An 18,832-nucleotide genomic window follows, 5' to 3' on the forward strand; every position below is an offset into this window, starting at 1 on the left:
CTCCTGACCTCATGATCTGCCTGCCTCGGCCTCCCAAAGTGTTGGGATTACAGGCATGAGCCACCGTGCCTGGCCTGTTATTATTTTTAATCTGTCTTTTATTCTTCATAGCAAAGATAGGAGTGGTTTATCTACTACAGTTATAATTTTAGAGTATTCTAAATTTGTCCATGTACTTAGTTTTACCAGTGAGTTTTATACCTTCAAATGTTTGCTTGTTACACATTAGCATCTTTTTCTGTCAGACTGAAGAACTGCCTTTAGCATTTTTTATAAGGCAGGTCTGGTATTGCTGAATTTCCCCAACTTTCGTTTGTCTGGGAAAGTCTTTTATCTCTTCATGTCTGAAGGATAATTTTACTGGATAAAGTGTTCTTGGTTGATATTTTTTTTCCTCAGCATTTTGACTGTCATACCCCTCCCTCCTAGCCTGTCAGGTTTTTGCCGAGAATTTTGCTGCCAGACCTATTGGAGCTCCTTTACTTGTTATTTGCTTATTTTCTTTTAAAAAAATTACAATTTAATTTAAGTGTTTTGTAGAAATGGGAGTCTCACTATGTTGCCCAGGCTGGTCTTGAACTTCTGGCCTCAAGCAATCCTCCTACTATAGCATCCCAAAGTGTTGGAATTACAAGCATAAGCCACCACACCTAGCCTATTACTTCTTTTCTCTTGCTGGTTTTATGACCTTTTCTTTGTCCTTGACATTTGAGAATTTGATTATTATATGCCTTGGAGTAGTCTTATTTTGTTAAATTTAACTGGGGACTTTTTACCTTTTTGTACCTGAATATTTATATATTTCTCTAGTTTTGGAAAGGTCCCTGTTATTATTGCTTTGAATAAACTTTCTACTTCCCTCTGTTCTCATTCTCCACTCCCTCTTGAATGCCAGTGACTCATACATTTGTTTTTTTTATTTTTTTATTTTTTGAGACAGAGTCTTGCACTCTTCACCCAGGCTGGAGTTCAGTGGCACAATCTGCCCACTGCAGCCTCTGCCTCCAGGGTTCAAGCAGTTCTCCTGCCTCAGCCTCCTGAGTAGCTGAGATAGGCACCCACCACCACGCCCAGCTTTTTTTTTTTTTTATTTTTAATAGAGACAGGGTTTCACCATGTTGATCAGGCTGGTCTCGAACTCCTGACCTTGTGATCTGCCCACCTTGGCGTCCCAGAGTGCTGGGATTACAGGCGTGAGCCACCGTGCCTGGCCACATTTGTTCTTTTGACACTATCCCACGGATTCTTTAAACTTTCTTTTGTTCTTTTTCATTCTTTTTTTTTCTTTCCTCTTCTGTATTTTCAAATATCCTGTCTTTGAGCTCACAGATTTATTCTTCTGCTTTATAATTTCTGCTGTCGAGACCTTGTAATGCATTTTTGTTTGTTCAATGTATTTCACCTCCAGGATTTCTGTTTGGTTTTTAAAAGATTATTTTAATCTCTTTGTAAAGTTTCTCACATAGATTTCCGAATTATTTCTCTGTGCTTTCTTTAAGTTTGTTGGGCTACTTCAAAACAACTATTTTGAATTCCCTGTATTAGATTATACTTCTCCATCTCTTCAGGATGGGTCACTGGCACCTTATTTAGTTGGTTTGGTGAGGTCATAGTTCCCTCAATGTTATTGATGCTTTCCAATGTATGTCAATATCTGGGCATTGAAAAAAAATGATATTTATTCCAGTTTTCGCAATCTGGCCTTGTTTGTACCTGTCCTTCAGAGGGCCTTCCAGGAATTCAAAGGAGCCTAACTGTTGAGTTCCCTAAGCCTGTGGTCACTGTAGCCCTCTTAGCACTAGAGGGCACTCTAAGCCTGTGTAGCTGGGACTCTGTTATAGACTCCAATGTCCCTGGCCCAGATGGACCTGAGTAAGACCCAGGGAGAGTTCCCCACCTTGTGTGGTAATGCTGGCCAGGGCCCTGAACCAGGTGCTGGTTTTGTTGTTGTTGGGCTTGGTGCTGGGTTCCAAGGAAAAGTCCCACGCACAATTCCTTCTCCTTCCCCCAAGCAGATGGTGTCTTTCTCTGCACCATGTTGCCTAAAGTTGGAGGGAAAGGTGATGTGGGCAATCCTGTGGCTGCCACAACTGATGCTATGCAGGGTTACACCTGAAGCCTATGGCCTCCTGGACCAGGGTGGAAATGCGTCATGCTCAAGGCCCAGGCTGCTACCATGCTGAAATTTATTTGGGGCCCAAGAACGCTTTAGTTGGCCAGTGATGTGAGAATCACATTCATCCTGATGGGGTGGTGAGTTCTTTTCTGGTGCTTAGTGTGGGTCCACAGTCTTTGTCCATGGGTACAGGCCTGGAATTAGGCTGTGGGTTTTTTTCTGGTTCTGCGTATTACTGTGGCAGACTTAGTACTGGGCTCTAAGGCAAAGTCCCATGTCCACTAACCTCTTCTTCTGCCATGTGGACAGTGTCTCTCATTACTACTTAGGGTTGGGGGAGGGTTGGTGCAGATAATATGAAACTGTCCTTCCTATTCTCTTTAATGCATCTTCTTCTCCTTGTAAAATCTAGTACTTCTGTCTATCAACTGGTTTTCCTAGTTGTAGTGAAGATACTTTCTTGTGTGGATAGTTGTTCAAATTGATATTTCTGTGGGGAACTATCACTGAAGGGTCCTATTCTGTCATCTTGCTGTGCCTCTGTGTTACTGATCTGTTGTTTGTTTATTTTTTTTTTAAATGGAGTCTTGCTTTATCACTCAGGCTGGAGTGCAGTGGTGCCATCTTGACTCACTGCAACCTCCGCCTCCCAGGTTCAAGCGATTCTTCCTGTCTCAGTACTTCAAGTACCTGGGACTACAGGCCTGCTTTATCCTCCACGCCTGGCTAATTTTTCTTGTATTTTTAGTAGAGATGGGGTTTTGCAGTGGAGGCTAGGCTGGTCTCAAGCTCTTGACCTCAGGTGATTCGCCCACCTCAGCTGAACAAAGTGCTGGGATTACAGGCATGAGCCATTGCACCCAGCCTGTTTTTTGTTTATTTTATTTTTTATTTTTTGAGATGGAGTCTCACTCTGTCACCCGGGCTGGAGTGCAGTGGCGCGATCTCAGCTTACTGCAACCCCCGCCTCCTGGGTTCAAGCGATTCTCCTCTCAGCCTGCTAAGTAGCTCGAATTACAGGCGCCCGCCACCATGCCTGGCTAATTTTTGTATTTTTAGTAGAGATGGGGTTTCACCATGTTGGCCAGGCTTATCTCAAACTCCTAACCTCAAGTGATCTACCTGCCTCGGCCTCACAAAGTGCTGGGATGAGCCAGCCACTGCGCCCGGCCTGTTGTTTATTGTTTATATGAAATTTAGGATCTCACCTTGTCTAGTTCAATTGCAAGAACTTGTTACTGTTTTTATTTTATTTTATTTTATTTTATTTTATTTTATTTTGAGACGGAGTCTCGCTCTGTTGCCCAGGCTGGAGTGCAGTGGTCGGATCTCAGCTCACTGCAAGCTCCGCCTCCCAGGTTTACGCCATTCTCCTGCCTCAGCCTCCCGAGTAGCTGGGATTACAGGCGCCTGCCACCACGCCCAGCTAATTTTTGTATTTTTAGTAGAGATGGGGTTTCACTGTGTTGGCCAGGATGGTCTCAATCTCCTGACCTCGTGATCCGCCCGTCTCGGCCTCCCAAAGTGCTGGGATTACAGGCGTGAGCCACCGCGCCTGGCCCTTGTTACTGTTTTTAATAGGATCATGTGGATTGACTTAGGGAGAAACCACATCTTATGCTATAGAATTTTCTAACCAAGAACATACTAGTTTCAAGCTTTCTTTTTGTGTTTTTAAAGTTTTCTTCATATGTCTCTCACATTTCTTGTCAGATTTATTTCTAAGTATTTTAAGGTTTTTGTTACTTTTCTAAATAGGTTTTTCCTTCTTTTATATCTTCTGATTATTTTGTATGTATTAAAGCTATTGATTGCTGTGAATTAATTTTGCATCTATTTTTTTTGGTTGATTCTCTAGACCTGCACTACTAATTTAGTAGTTGCTAATACATGTACCTATCTTAATTACTTTTTTTTTTTTTTTTGAGATGGTGTCTCGCTCTGTTGCCCAGGCTGGAGTGCAGTGGCGTGATCTTGGCTCACTGCAGCCTTCACCTTGATCTTTAAGTGATTCTCCTGCCTCAGCCTCCCAAGTAGCTGGGATTACAGGCGCCTGCCACCATACCTGGCTAATTTTTGTATTTTTAGTAGAGTTTGGGTTTCACCATGTTGGCTAGGCTGGTCTCGAACCCCTGACCTCAGGTAATCCACCCATCTCGGCCTCCCAAAGTGCTGGGATTATGGGCGTGAGCCACCACACCTGGCTTTTTTATAGCTTTTGAGCTGAGATAGATATATTTTTGCAATACTAAGGAAATATCCAACTATTCCTAGCTTGTAGCATATTCTTATCCAGAATGGGTATTTCAGAGTCTTTGGAGATGATTTCATTCATTCATATGTCCATCTATCTATTTTTGGGCTAATATTGAACTATTCTTGCAATCCTGGAATAAATCCTGTAATATATATTTATGATTCTGATGTACTGTTCTTTTAATGTGTTGTTGGAGTCCACTTATATTTTAGAATTTTGCATCAATATTTGAATTTTTCTGTGGTTTTTGCTTTCACAATATATTCTTTAGGTTTTGTTATCAATGTTATATTCCTTTTATAGGAAAGAAAGGTGGTACTTTTCCTTTTCAAGGTTTGTGAATAGTTAAAAAGGTAATAAAAACTTTATACCTATTAAATTGGCAAAATTTAGGAAGCCAGATGATGCCAGATTTTGGCAAGACTTTGAGGATGTTGGAACCATTATAGGTTCCTATGACTCAGCAATGTTTGCATAGGTTATGAGAGAACATGTAAGGAATTGTTTATTGAGGCATTATTTGAAGTGGCAATGAGTTGGAGGACATTCCTGAATCCATGACTGAGAATGGATAGGTAAAATGTGGTAGTTGCACACATGAAATATTAATACTATGCAAGAATTGAAATCAACACATTAAACACCTAGTCAGAATACTGAGTGAAAAACTTTTTTTTTTTTCTTTTTGAAACAGAGTGTCGCTGTGTCGCTGAGGCTGGAGTGCAGTGGCACAATCTCAGCTCACTCCAACCTCCAACTCCTGGGCTTAAGAGATTCTCCTGCCTCAGCCTCCCTAGTAGCTGGGACTACAGGTGCCTGCCACCATGCCCAGCTTATTTTTTTGTATTTTTAGTAGAGACAGGGTTTCACTATGTTGACCAGGCTGGTCTTAAACCCCTGATCTCATGATCTGCCCATAAAATGAGACATGTTACTATTTGTAAATTCAACAACATATATAGTATATAAATACAATATATAAAACAATAACTTTTTGCAAGAACACATACAAACAAAAATATATACTCTAAGCATATCAGAATGATTTTGGTGGGACAGCGAAATGGGGACGAAAAGTAAAAAAATTTGAGAGCCAGACATGGTGGCTCACACCTGTAATCTCAGCACTTGGGGAGGCTGCGGCAGGTGGATTACTTGAGCCCAGGAGTTTGAGTCCAGACAGGGCAACATAGGAAAAAAAAAAGCCAGGCGTGGTGCTGCATACCTGTAGTCCTAGCTACTCAGGAGGTTGTGGTGGGAGGATTGCTTGAGCCTGGGAAGTCGAGGCTGTGGTGAGCTGTGATCATGCCACTGCACTCCAGCCTGGGTGACAGAGCAAGACCCTGTTTCAAAAAAAAAATTTCTTTTGAATCATCTTTTAAAGTTTGATGTAATAATCCTTTTAAATTGACAAGGCTTGGTGTTTCAGCAGGGGATTAGTTATTTGAAAAACTTCTTCAGTGGAAAATGGTCTGTTAAGATCAGGGTTTAGTAAACTATAGCTCTTTGGCCAGATCTGACCTGCTTCCTGTTTTTGTAAATAAAGTTTTACTGGAATACAGTCATGCCCATTCGTGTACATGGTCGTGTTCCCACTACAGTGGCAGAGAGTCGAGTAGCTGCAACTACTCAAATGGCCCACAAAGCCTTAAATATTTAGTATCTAGCTCCCTACAGAAAAAGTTTGCCAACTTTTGGTTTAGATTTTTCATCTCTCCTGGAGCCAGTTTTGATTCTAACTTGTTCATTTCTGTGTATATTGTGATCAGTTTCTTTTTGCTGTGATAGTTTCTCAGTCTTTTCTCGCTTCTTGGTCAGTAATTTTTTGGAATGTGTTTTATCTGCTGTTATTTTCTTTCTTTTTTATTTTTTTTTCATGTAAGACAGGTAATGTGCTCACATAACAAGGTTTGAGAGAGGCACTTCTCAGACATCTATGTGAAAACCCAATTATCATGCTTACGAACTACAAAAGGATCGTGTCTGTGGTTTTCTCATGGTTAGATTGAAGTTATGCATTTTTTGGCAAAAAATACCATAAAAGTGATTTGCCCTTCTCAGCGTTGACAGATTAGGCAAAGACAAATACAGGATGCTAGTTAAATTCAAATTTTAGAGAGACAACAAATAGTTTTATAGTGTAAGTATGTCTCATGCAATACCTTATTCTCAGTGCATTGTATCAGAGGTTAGTGGATACCAGTCTGTCCTATTTCTGGTGATGTAAACTTTGATGTTAAGGTGGTATTTGGGAGTCTCTCCACTGAATGTTGCTATTTTGCCCTTTATGATTAATAAACATGGCTGAATGTGGTGGCTCACGCCTGTAATCCCAGTGCTTTGGAAAGATGAGGCAGGAGGATCACTTGAGTCCAATATTTTGAGATCAGCCTGGGCAGCATAGTGATACACCATCTCTAGACACACACACACACACACAAAAGCTATGTTGGTGGTGCATGCCTGTGGTCCCAGCTACTTGGGAGGTTGTGATGGGAGGATCGCTTGAGCCTGGAGGGGAATGGAGGTTACAGTAAGCCATGATTGCACCATTGGCCTTGGATAGAGGAAGACCCTGTCTCAAAAAGTCTTGGAGACTGGCTGGGCACGGTGGCTCACGCCTTTGTAATCCCAGCACTTAGGGAGGCAGAGGCGGGTGATCATGAGGTCAGGAGTTCAGGACCAGCCTGGTCAGTACGGTGAAACCCCATCTCTACTAAAAATATAAAAATTAACCAGGCATGGTGGCACACGCCTGTAGTCCCAGCTACTTGGAAGGCTGAGACAGGAGACTAGCTTGAACCTGGGAGGTGGGGGTTGCATTGAGCCGAGATGGTGCCACTGCAGTCCAGCCTGGGAGACAGAGCAAGACTCCATCCCCCGCCCTCTCTCCCCAAAAAAATCTTGGAGACTATGGAAAATCCTGTTTTTCCTCAAACTTTCATCCACTGATTTTAGTGTCTACTAGTGTGTCTTATCTGTAAAAATTATTGTGATATTTTAGTGGCAATTTTGTATTCTCTTCATTTCTTCTACATTTATTTATTTATTTATTTTGAGATGGAGTCTGGTGCTGTGTTCCCCAGGCTGGAGTGCAGTGGCACAATCTCAGCTCACTGCAAGCTCCACCTCCCAGGTTCATGCCGTTCTCCTGCCTCAGCCTCCCAAGTAACTGGGACTACAGGCGCCTGCCACCACGCCCAGCTAATTTTTTGTATTTTTGGTAGAGACAGGGTTTCATTGTGTTAGCCAGGTTGGTCTCGATCTTCTGACCTCATGATCTGCCCACCTCGGCCCCCAAAGTGCTGGGATTACAGGCGTGAGCCACCGCGCCTGGCCTCCTCCTACATTTATTAATTGGAACTTTTCTCTAAGGAAGTGCAGTCCCTTCTTCCACCACTTAATTTATTCGACTATTTAGTTTTTTTCAGTTTGGAATCATATTCTTTGGGGAATGATTCAATACGGTACTGTCATTATTAATTTCATGGTTCAACTTGTTCCTGCTTTAATTATTTGGAGTTCCTTCAGCTTGGGTCTTGTGTCCTTTTGACATGCTTTTTTTTTTTTTTTTTTTTTTTTCTGAGATAGGGTCTTGCTCCGTTGCCCAGGCTAGAGTGCAGTGACACAGTCATGGCTCATTGCAGCCTTGACCTCACTAGGTGCCAGTGATCCTCCCACCTCAGCCTCCTGAGTACCTGGAGTACAGGTGTGTGCCACCACGCCCGGCTACTTTTTGTATTTTTGTTTTCTAGAGATGGGGTTTTACCTGTTGCCCAGGCTGGTGTTGAACTCCTGGGCTCAAGGGATCTGCCCGCCTCAGCCTCCTAGTGTTGGGATTACAAACATGAACCACCGTGCCTGACCCTTGAGCACTTCTTTAATTGATTTTTTATTGTTGTTGTTATAATCCATTGGCTTTAGTATATTCATAGAGTTGTGTATCCATCAGCAATTTTAGGACATTTTTATTACCCCCTAAAAAACCACATGCCACTAGTTATTCCCTAAGTTCACCATTCCCCAGCCCTTGGCAACCACGAGTCTACTTTCTATCCCTATGGATTTGCCTATTCTGGACATTTCATATAAATGGAATCATACAATATATGATCCTTTTTGATGGCTTCTTTCTCTTAGCATAATGTTTGCAGGATTGTGTTAGTTTCCTGGAATTGCTGTAACAAATTACCACTCACAGAGTGGCTTCAAACAACAGAAACTTATGCTCTCATAGTTCTGTAGGCTAGAAGTCCAAAATGTTGGTGTTAGCAGCACCATATCCCTCAGAAAGCTCCTGGGAGAAGGATCTGCTCCAGGCCTCTTTCCAGGCTTCTGATGGTTACCAGCAATCCTTGACACTCACTCCCATTTCTGTCTCTTCCTTCATGTGACAGTCTCACTCTCACTCGCGCGCTCTCTGTCTCTCTGTGTGTGTCTGTCTCCCTGTCTGTCTGTCCCAGTGTTTAAGAGACAGGGTCTCTGTCACCTGGACCTGACTGCAGAGGTGCAATCACAGCTCATTCTTACCTGCAACACCTGACCTCAAGTGGTCCTCCTGCCTCAGCCTCTCAAGGTGCTGGAATTACCATCGTAAGCTACCACATAACTTGTTTGTTTTGTTTTGTTTTTTTTGAGACGGAGTCTTGCTCTGTCACCCAGGCTGGAGTGAAATGGCACGATCTCGGCTCACTGCAACCTCCGCCTCCTGGGTTCAAGCGATTCTCCTGCCTCAGCCTCCTAGGTAGCTGGGATTATAGGCATCCACCACCATGCCCAGCTAATTTTTTGTATTTTTGGTAGAGACGGGTTTTCACCACATTGGCCAGGCTGGTCTCCTGACCTCAGGTGATCCACATGCTTCAGCCTCCCAAAGTGTTGGATTACAGGTGTGAGCTACTGCGCCCAGCTCCACGTAACCTTCTTATAAGGACGTTAGTCACTGGATTTAGGGACCACTCTAATCCAGTACTGTCTTATATTAACTTGGTGACATCTGCAAGGAACTTATTTTCAAATTAGGTCAAATTCACAGATACTGGGGGGTTTGGACTTCAACATATTTTCAGTGGAGACAGTGATTTAACCCCCAACAAGGGGTCCTTCATGTTGTAAAATCTATGAGAGCTTCATTCCTTTATATGGCGAGTAATACTCCATTGTATGAATAAACCACATTTTATTTATCCATTCTTCAGTTGATGGGCCTTTAGGAAGTCGTTTTCTGCTTTTTGCCTACTAATAAATATTGCTGCTACGAACATCCCTGTAAAGCTTTTGTATGGATATGTTTTCATTTCTCTTGGGTATGTATCTAGAGTTGAGTTGCAGGATCATAGAGGAACTGCCAGACTGCTTTTCACAGAGGCTGTCCTATTTTACCTTCCCACGAGCAGTGTGTGAGCAGTGTGTTTCCTCCGTCCTCACGGACAGTAGCTATGACTTATTTTGGATGACAGCTGTCCTAGCAGATGGGAAGTACTACCTTATTGTGGCTTCAGTTCCATTGCCCTGATGGCTAATGGTGTTGAGCATCTTTTCACGTGCCTTTGCCCATTTATACATCTTCTTTGGAGAAATAGCTAGTCAGATATTTTGTCTATTTTAAGATTTGGTTATTTGTCTTTTTAAGAGTCCCTTAGCAAATATATAATTCACAGAAAATGTCCTCCCACTCTTTGTGTCTGTTCACTATCTTGATATAGTGCCCTCTGAAGCCAAAAGTTTAATGATGTTCAGTTTATTTTTTATTGTTGTTCCTTGTGCTTTGGTTTCATATCTCAGAAATGAGTGCCTAATCCAAGATCACAAAGATTATGCCTATGTTTTCTTCTAAGAGTTTTATGCTTTTAGCTTCCACATTTCATTCTTTGACCCATTTTGAGTTAATTTTTACATAGGGTGAGAGCTAGGTGTTGAATTTCATTCTTTTCCGTATGAATGTCCAGGTCTCCCAACAACATGGGTTTGAAAGATTATTATTTCCCCCACTGAATTGTCTTGGCAGCCATGTCAAAGATCAGTAGACTACAGACATATGACTTTATTTCTAGACTCCTAATTCTATACCATTGATCTACATAGGTGTGAGCTGTTGCACCCAGCCTCACACTGTCTTCATTACTGTAGTTTTGTCGTACCTTTAGAAGTCAGGAAGTCTGCATCTTCCAACTTTGTTCTTTTTCAAGATTACTTTGACTATTCGGGATTTCTCAGATTTCCATATGAATTTTAGGATCAGCTTGTCAAGTTCTGCAAGGAAGTCAGCTGGGATTTTGATTGGGATTACTTTGATCGGTAGATCAATTGGGGGAGCATTGCTATTTTAACAGTATTAAGTCTTTAGCTCTGTGAATATGGGATGCCATTGTGTTTATTTAGGCTTAATTTCAACAATGTTTTGAAGTTTTCAGGGTATAAGTTTTATGCTTATTTTATTAAATTTATTCCTAAGTATTTTATTCCTGTTGACGTTATTATAAATGGAATTGTTTTCACTTCATTTGCAGTTTCTTCATTGCTATTATGCCGAAATAAAACTGATTTTTGTATATTGTTCTTGTCTTCTATACCCTTGGTGAATTCATTTATTAGTTCTAGTGTTTTTTTTTTTTAAATAGATTCCTTAAGATATTCTACATGCAAGATCATGCCATCTGCCTTTGTTGTTGTCTTGCCAGTTGTGCTGGCTACAATCTCCAGTACAATGTTTATTAGATGTGGTGAGAGCGGATGTCCTTGCCTTTCTCCTGATTTGAGGAGGAAGGTATCCATCTTTCACCATTAAGTGTGATGTTAGCTGTGGATGTTTGTAGCTGACCTTTATCAGGTTGAGGAAATTCCCTTATATTCCTAGTTTTTTGAATTTTTATCATGAAAAGGTACTGGATTTAGTCAAATACTTTTTCTGGTGTCTACTGAGATAATCTTACGGGTTTTTTTTTTTTCTTTTATTAATATAGTGCATTGCATTGAGTTTTGTATGTTGAGCCAGCCCTGTGTTTCTGTGACAAATCCTACTTGCTCATGATACATGATCTTTTTTATGTGTTGCTAGATTTCAGTTTACTAGTGTTTTGTTGAGGATTTGTGTGTGTGTATTCATAAGGGATATTGGTCTATAGTTTACTTGTGATGTCTTTGCCCAGTTTTTGTATCAGGGTAATTCTGGCCCTATAGAATGAGTTGGCAAGTGTTCCCTCCTGATTTTTTGAAGCATCTAGGAAGGATTGGTAATAATTCCTTAAATGTTTGGTAGATTTTACTAATGAAGCTATCTTGAAATTTTCTTTGATCACTAATTTAATATCTTAAATTTGTAAATAAACTATGTACTGTTTGTTTGTTTGTTTGTTTTCTGTCGCCCAGGCTGGAGTGCAGTGGTGCCGTCTCGACTCACTGCAAGCTCCGCCTCCTGGGTTCACATCATTCTCCTGCCTCAGTCTCCCGAGTAGCTGGGACTACAGGCACCCGCCACGATGCCTGGCTAATGTTTTCGTATTTTTTTAGTGGAGACGGTTTCACTGTGTTAGCCAGAATGGTCTCGATCTCCTGACCTCGTGATCCACCTGCCTCCTCCCAGCGTGCTGGGATTACATGCATGAGCCACTGCGCCCAGCCTGTACTAAGATGTTTTATTTCTCCTTGAGTCAGTTTAACTTTTAAGTCAGTAATTTATGTTACTGAATTTGTTGGCATATGGTTCATAGTATTAATTGGTTTATTTTTATTTCTTTTCCCAGATGTTTTTAAAGCTAAAATTTCCCTCTGAGCATTGCTTCAGCCATTTCCCATAGCTTGTGACATGTATTTTCATTTTTAACATAATTTTGCGATTCCTGTTTGTATTTCTTCCTTGATTCAATTATTGTTGAGAATTTCTTTTTTTTTTTTTTTTTTTTTTTTTTTTTGAGACAGAGTCTTGCTCTGTCGCCCGGGCTGGGGTGCAGTGGCCGGATCTCAGCTCACTGCAAGCTCCGCCTCCCGGGTTCACGCCATTCTCCTGCCTCAGCCTCCAGAGTAGCTGGGACTACAGGCGCCCGCCACCTCGCCCGGCTAGTTTTTTGTATTTTTTTAGTAGAGACGGGGTTTCACCGTGTTCGCCAGGATGGTCTCGATCTCCTGACCTTGTGATCCGCCCGTCTCGGCGTCCCAAAGTGCTGGGATTACAGGCTTGAGCCACCGCGCCCGGCCTGGGAATTTCTTAAAACATTTTTGAGGCCAGGTGCAGTGGCTCATGCTTCAAACTCCTGTACTTGAGGGATTCTCCTGCCCAGCCTCCCGGGCAACTGTACTACAGGCACAGTTACCTTTTCAATTGTGTTTTCTTGTAATACCGTTATACTCCTCCATCTCCCAGTGTATCTTTAATCCATAAAGCATAAGGGATCCATTTTGGTATGTCTGTGAAATGGGTCTCTATGCAATCTTTTTTTTTTTTTTTTTCAGATGACTGCCCATGTGTCTCAGCAATACTTATTAATTTATGGATATTTATTTTTTCAGCAATACTTATTAATTTATGGATATTTATTTTTGGAAGTCATCAATTCAGCACTGGGAACAGATTAGGTTACCTAGGAATACATTGTGGAATGAGAAGATAGGGCCTAGGCCTGAATTTTGAAAGGTTCCCAAAATGTCAACAGTTGAAGAGGATGAATCAACAACAACAACAACAAAAAAACCACTCAGAGAGATGAGAAGCCTCTGGAAGTGATTCTGTCAGTAAAAGGGAGAGACTGGCTAAGTCAAAGCTTGCTGAGAGATTCAGGAAGTGTAGGACAGAAGTTGTTCACAAGATCCAGCCACACGGACACTGTGGACCTTGGTGACTGCTAAGGAGAGTCACCAAGAGACGAGGGCAAATGTTAGATTAGGGTGGGTTCAGAAGTCAGCAAGACGTGGGAGATGGCAAACAGCGAGACTAGTTGCAAGAAGCTTATCTGTGAAAGGCAGGAGAGTGAAGAGGAAGGTTTTAAAGATGAGAGAAACCGACACAGGGGCTCACGCCTGTAATCCCAAAACTTTGGGAGGCTGCAGAGGGGAGGATCACTTGAGCCCAGGAGTCTAAGACCAACATGGGCAACAGGTTGAGATCCTGCCTTTACAAATTTTTTTTTTTTTTCTTTTTTTTGAGATGGAGTCTCACTCCGTTGTGCCCAGGCCGGAGTGCAGTGGCACAATCTCAGCTCACTGCAACCTCTGCCTCCTGGGTTCAAGCGATTCTCCCGAGTAACTGGGATTACAGGCGCCGCCACCACACCCGGCTAACTTTTTGTATTGTTAGTAGAGATGGGGTTTCACCATGTTGGTCAGGCTGGTCTCGAACTCCTGACCTCAGGTGATCCGCCGCCGTGGACTCCCAAAGTGCTGGGATTACAGGCGTGAGCCACCGCTCAGCCCCCAAAGTGTTTTAAAAATTAGCCAAGTGTTGTGGCTAATAGTAAGGATCCAGTGAAGAGGAAGAGGTGGAAGCAACAAGTGAAGAGACTGGTGATCAGTAGTGAAGGGCTTCTGACAGGGCAGCGTGAGAACTGAGCCTGAGGCAGAAGGGCCTGCTTTGTTGCAGCAGGTGAGGAGATGAGGATGGAGAGAGGACTCTCTTTGTTTCCTCCTTTATTGTGATCAGAGCAGCAATAGGTTAGAGGTGATGATGGAGGTAGGATGGTGGGTGCCTGTGAGTTCTAGCAGAGGTCAAGGGTCATGTTGTTGAGGGGCCTGCTGAGGTGGAGGTGTGGTGACCACATTGCAGATCCAGAGGGTCACCCCATCTAATCCCGAGTTAGGACCTTTAGCTTGGCTGCCGCACCTGGGGTGGGGGCCAAGCGTTCAGTTTTTCATAGCCTGTTACTTTTCCTCCCATCCCATCTTCCACATTTATTACCCTGCTAAAGCCCCTCTAGCCATGGCCTCATTCCTGTTGCCTGGGTGGTGCAGAGAGCCTCTCATGCACTGATCCCTGGTACCCCCCAGCTTGGAAGGCTGGCAGAGCACCCCATACTCTCAGGCCCTGGTGGTTCTGATCCCTGTTGGAACTCCCCTGTAAGCAGCCTCTGCCTGTGTGGCTTAGAAGGTGAGCAGAGATCATCTAGATACTAATTTGTATCGCTGTGGTCTTCCTGGGGGGATGTCCAGCCTTTGGTATTCCCAGCTGGGAAGACCACTGCAGTTGATTCATCTTATCGGAAGCTGTGAGATGCAGTTTCGAGGCAGAGGAGATAATTTTGTGCTTGCCTTCCGGCTCAGTCCTGAGTATCCTCTCTTCTGCAGGGGTACACAAACTTGCCTGATTCCAGGGATGTATGGACAGGGGATGAGCGAGGAGGCCTTTCTGCAGTGAGGAGGAACTCCGCCTACAGTGAGTTGCGGGGAGTGTTGGGGATAGCCAGCTGCCTGGTTTGGGTACTCGGGGGCTGATGGCTGCTAGATCTTAGTGGGTCACTGGTCTGCGGGAGAGCTGTTGCTGTCCTGAGGCCCTGATGTTCAGTGCCATCACAGGGTCTCCACCTATTTCTTGTAGGCCGCAGAGCCTCCCTGGGCAGTTGCTGCTGTTCACCATCCAGTCTGTCCAACTCGGGGACCTGCTTTTCCTCCTCCTACCAGGATTTGGCCAAGCACGTCGTGGACACTTCTATGGCTGATGTGAGTAACTGCTCCTACCTGTCCCCACCATTCCTTTACCCAGACCTCTGCTGGGTGTGCAGGAAGAGAAAGTAGGAACAAAGCTGGACAGATGAGGAGCCCAAGGCTTATGGGCATCTTCAGTGGTTCTTCGTCTTGAGAGAAGGGGAATTCAGGCCAGGTGTAGTTACTCACGCCTGTAATCCCAACATTTTGGGAGGCTGAAGCGGGACGATCACTTGAGGTCAGCAGTTCGAGACAGCCTGGGAAGCATAGCAAGACCCTGTTTCTACAAAAAATAAAAACATTAAGCCAGGCGTGATAGCTCACACCTGTAATCCCAGCACTTTGGGAGGCTGAGGTGGGAAGATTGCTTGAGTCCAGGAGTTCAAGACCAGCCTGGACAACATGGTGAGATTCTGTTTCTACCAAAAAATACAAAAAGATAGCTGGGTGTGGTGGTGTGTACCTGTAGTCCTAGAGACTGGGAGGCTGAGGTGGGAGGATCGCTTAACCCCAGGAGGTTAACGCTGCAGTGAGCCGTGATTACGCCACTCCACTCCAGCCTGGGTGACAGAGCTAGCCCCTGTCTCAAAAAAAAAGAAAAGGGGAATTGAGCAGAGGCAGGCCAGACTGACTAACCCAGGGGCTTAGTTTTTACGATGCCTCCTAATTTGGGCGTGGCCATTGTGTCCCCAGGTAATGGCTGCTTGTTCGGATAATTTGCACAACCTCTTCAGCTGCCAGGCAACAGCTGGCTGGAAGTAAGTTTGTGTGGGGTCCTTTGTACAGTGTCTGTCTTGGTCCTAAGCTTGTCACTCTGCTGGGCTTCTCTCCTCCCTTCCCTTACCTGGATTCCTCGAGTCTTCACTCTGAGCCCCTCCTTTGTGACCCTTGGAGCCCATTTTTGACTCCGTCCTATTTTCTGTGCTTGGTGTCTCCCCCCAGCTACCAGGGTGAGGAGCAGGCGGTGCAGCTTTACTACAAGGTGTTTTCTTCCACTCGGCATGGCTTTCTGGGGGCAGGTGTGGTGTCCCAGCCGCTGTCTCACGTGTGGGCGGCTGTCAGTGACCCCAGTCTATGGCCCCTGTATTACAAGCCCATCCAGACAGCAAGGCTGCATCAGCGAGTGACCAACAGTATCAGCCTGGGTGAGCCCAGGGAAGAAAGGCTTCCACGGGGCCTGGTTTCTGGTGTGCCCAGTGGGGTCTTGCTGGGGGATAGAGGTGATGGAGGGTTGGAGGCAGCCCTGTTGGGAGGCCAGGTACTCAGGTTACCTTGATTGCTCAGCCTAGGTTGAGCTAGGTGTTAGGTGATGGGGTGATGGCGGGGGGCTCCCTGGCCGGGAAGGCTTTAGGACTAGGTCTGTCCATGGGCCTCCTGACCCTCCTTATCCCTGTCCCTCCAGTGTACTTGGTGTGCAACACTACCCTGTGTGCATTGAAGCAGCCGCGGGATTTCTGTTGTGTCTGCGTAGAAGCCAAAGAGGTGCCTGCCTTGGTGGTAAAGACGTTGTGGGAAGAACTTGGGCTGAAGTGTCATGAGAAACAGTCTATGTGGGCATCAGGTCCTTTAGGGGAAGGAGGGCAAGTTGGGGCTGGAGCCAGAGTAGGGGTGACTTGAAGGCTGGCCCAGTGTTGCCTTTCACCATACTGTCTACATGGGAGCCTTTTCCTGTTTTGTCCACACCACACAGGCAGACTCCCATATCCCTCTGTCTGCAGGGTCACCTGTCTGTCATGGCAGCCCAGTCTGTGTATGATACATCCATGCCAAGACCCAGCAGAAAAATGGTTCGCGGGGAGATCCTGCCCAGTGCCTGGATCTTGCAGCCCGTCACTGTGGAAGGGAAGGAAGTCACCAGAGTCATCTACTTGGCCCAGGTGATAAATCCTTTGTGGCCAGCCTCACAGCACAGGCTGACTTGGTCCCACAGTCCCCTGGGATTTTTCTCTCTCGCTGTTGAACATCCTCCAGTGCCCAGGCCCTTTGGCCTGAGACCTGGAGACTCAAGGGCTTCCTGAGCTTGCAGTAAAGGGAGTCACTGGGGAATTGGAGAGAAGGTAATGAGACAGGCGTTCATCAGTCTTTTCTGAAGCTGCTATTACCAAAAACCTAGTGACCAGCATCCTGTGGGTGATCCCAGTGCCCTTAGGAGATAGATGAGTCATTGTGAGGCAAAAGCAGCAACCTCGGCAGAGTGATGACCTGTTTGGTTCACCTCTCCCCTCCCAGTCCCTTGACTTGTACTTTGTCACTAGGAGGAGAACACCAATGCTTAGATCTGAATAGCAGAGCCCAGGGGCCTGTAAACACTAAGCCACAATCTGAGGTGCTTCTCCCATCACCACAGGCTGGGGGAACTCCATGGGGCTGGAGTGCGCCTGGCACACTCTGTCAAATCTATTTGCACCTTAAATTCTTCTCTCTCTGCTTTCAGGTGGAACTTGGTGCTCCAGGCTTCCCACCTCAGCTCCTGAGCTCTTTCATCAAACAGCAGCCACTGGTAATAGCCAGATTGGCTTCCTTCCTTGGTAGCTAGCATCTCACCATCAAGATGGTGCTGCTGAGATGCAGGCCCAGGCTGCTCAAGAGAGACACTGTGGCAGCTCCTTGTTACTTTCCATACTCCAGTGCAGGAAAAGCTGATGCTACCTGCTGTGGCCGACTGGGGCAGACAGCACTGGCCCACGGATGCCAGCAAAGCCCCGTCAGTACTTGGTCACAGCTGGCACCAGTGCAGAGCAAACGGCCTGAGCTCCTGGCCCAGGCTATCCAGAGTGAATGCAGCTCAGCTCCCCTTTTGGATTACTCACCTTTCTTTCCTGTTTCTGGGACTCTGCGGCAAAGAAGCCACTTAAGGACTGGGACTGGGCACAGCCAGCAGAGCCAGGGGACTGCAGTGCTTTGGCAAGGTGCTTCTGCAGGCTGGTAGGGAAGCAGGCAGCCACTGGCCAAGACTCTGCTCTGAATCTACCTCCAGCATTCAGCTCTACTGTGTGATGGGACGTTAAAAATACCAAAACAGAAAGAGGGTTCAAAAAACAGCTGCACAAACCAGAACACAGATTCAGAATCTTTTCTCCCTCTTGAATTTTTGCAAAATACTTTCTTATTGATTTTTTTTTTTTTTTCCTCCCTTTCTCTCCCAGGAGAAGACACTTGGGTCTTGGCATGAGTCGGGGTGTTGAGCGACAATGCTCTGATACGGAGCCGTCACTCTAGAGCTCGGTCAGTTGGAAGACACTGTAGAACCAGGTTGGACAGATTTGGGGTTAGGGTCGGGGGCTGAGCTCTTTTGAGGACTGGTGGGAGCGGCAGCCAGATGCTGGTTGCTGACAAGGCAAGAGGAATTTCAGAGATTAAACACTGTCCTTTGAGGGAGAGGAGGTGAATGAACTCCCAGAGGAGGGGAGTGGCTCGTTGGGAGGAAGCTCAGTTCCAGAACTGACCTCAGTGCACTTGGGAGGCGTGGAGTCCTGAGCATTCCATGATTTCTGCTCTGGCCCCACCTATCCTAGGATGGGATTGGAAGGGATGGAGAGTGGGTTCAGTGTTCTTGTACTTTAGTCTGGCTGAACATGAACTCTGAATATTCTGTTTACCTGGAAGTGGCAGGGGTGGGAAAGATTCTCATCTTTAGTTCTCGTGCCCAAAATCTTTGGTAGATGGAGGGTAACTGGGGATTCAGAAGATGTGGTAGAAGGTATATTTCTGTATAGTGTGGCAGAGATGTATTTTTCTAAAGTGTTGGCAGGGCATTTTTCCCCCTTACCTCAGACTAAGTTATTTATATATTGTTGATTGAAGGTTTTTTAAAAATTGCTTTTAAACTT

General features: G+C 44.9%; 1 protein-coding gene and 1 non-coding gene across 6 annotated transcripts in view; one reads left to right on the top strand and one right to left on the bottom strand.

The window, feature by feature from the left end:
- Positions 1-18,832, top strand: part of STARD9 (StAR related lipid transfer domain containing 9) — a 151,846-nt gene extending 133,014 nt beyond the window's left edge. For 4 of the 5 annotated variants that reach the window (XM_008016888.3, XM_073012084.1, XM_038009886.2 and 1 more), the window contains 7 exons: positions 14,646-14,733; positions 14,896-15,017; positions 15,696-15,760; positions 15,945-16,147; positions 16,405-16,499; positions 16,721-16,879; positions 17,437-18,832. In XM_008016888.3, coding sequence (XP_008015079.3) covers positions 14,646-14,733; positions 14,896-15,017; positions 15,696-15,760; positions 15,945-16,147; positions 16,405-16,499; positions 16,721-16,879; positions 17,437-17,538 — 834 coding nt within the window. In that variant the 3' untranslated portion in view covers positions 17,539-18,832. The remainder of the gene's footprint in view (positions 1-14,645; positions 14,734-14,895; positions 15,018-15,695; positions 15,761-15,944; positions 16,148-16,404; positions 16,500-16,720; positions 16,880-17,436) is intronic. The other variant, XM_008016887.3, reaches the window with a different exon arrangement.
- LOC119628225 (small nucleolar RNA U13) lies at positions 6,251-6,351 on the bottom strand. The gene has a single exon (XR_005244528.1). It is a non-coding gene; the product is annotated as a small nucleolar RNA U13 (small nucleolar RNA).

The sequence above is a fragment of the Chlorocebus sabaeus genome, chromosome 26 (genome assembly GCF_047675955.1).
Source record: "Chlorocebus sabaeus isolate Y175 chromosome 26, mChlSab1.0.hap1, whole genome shotgun sequence".
NCBI classification, from domain to species: Eukaryota; Metazoa; Chordata; class Mammalia; order Primates; family Cercopithecidae; genus Chlorocebus; species Chlorocebus sabaeus.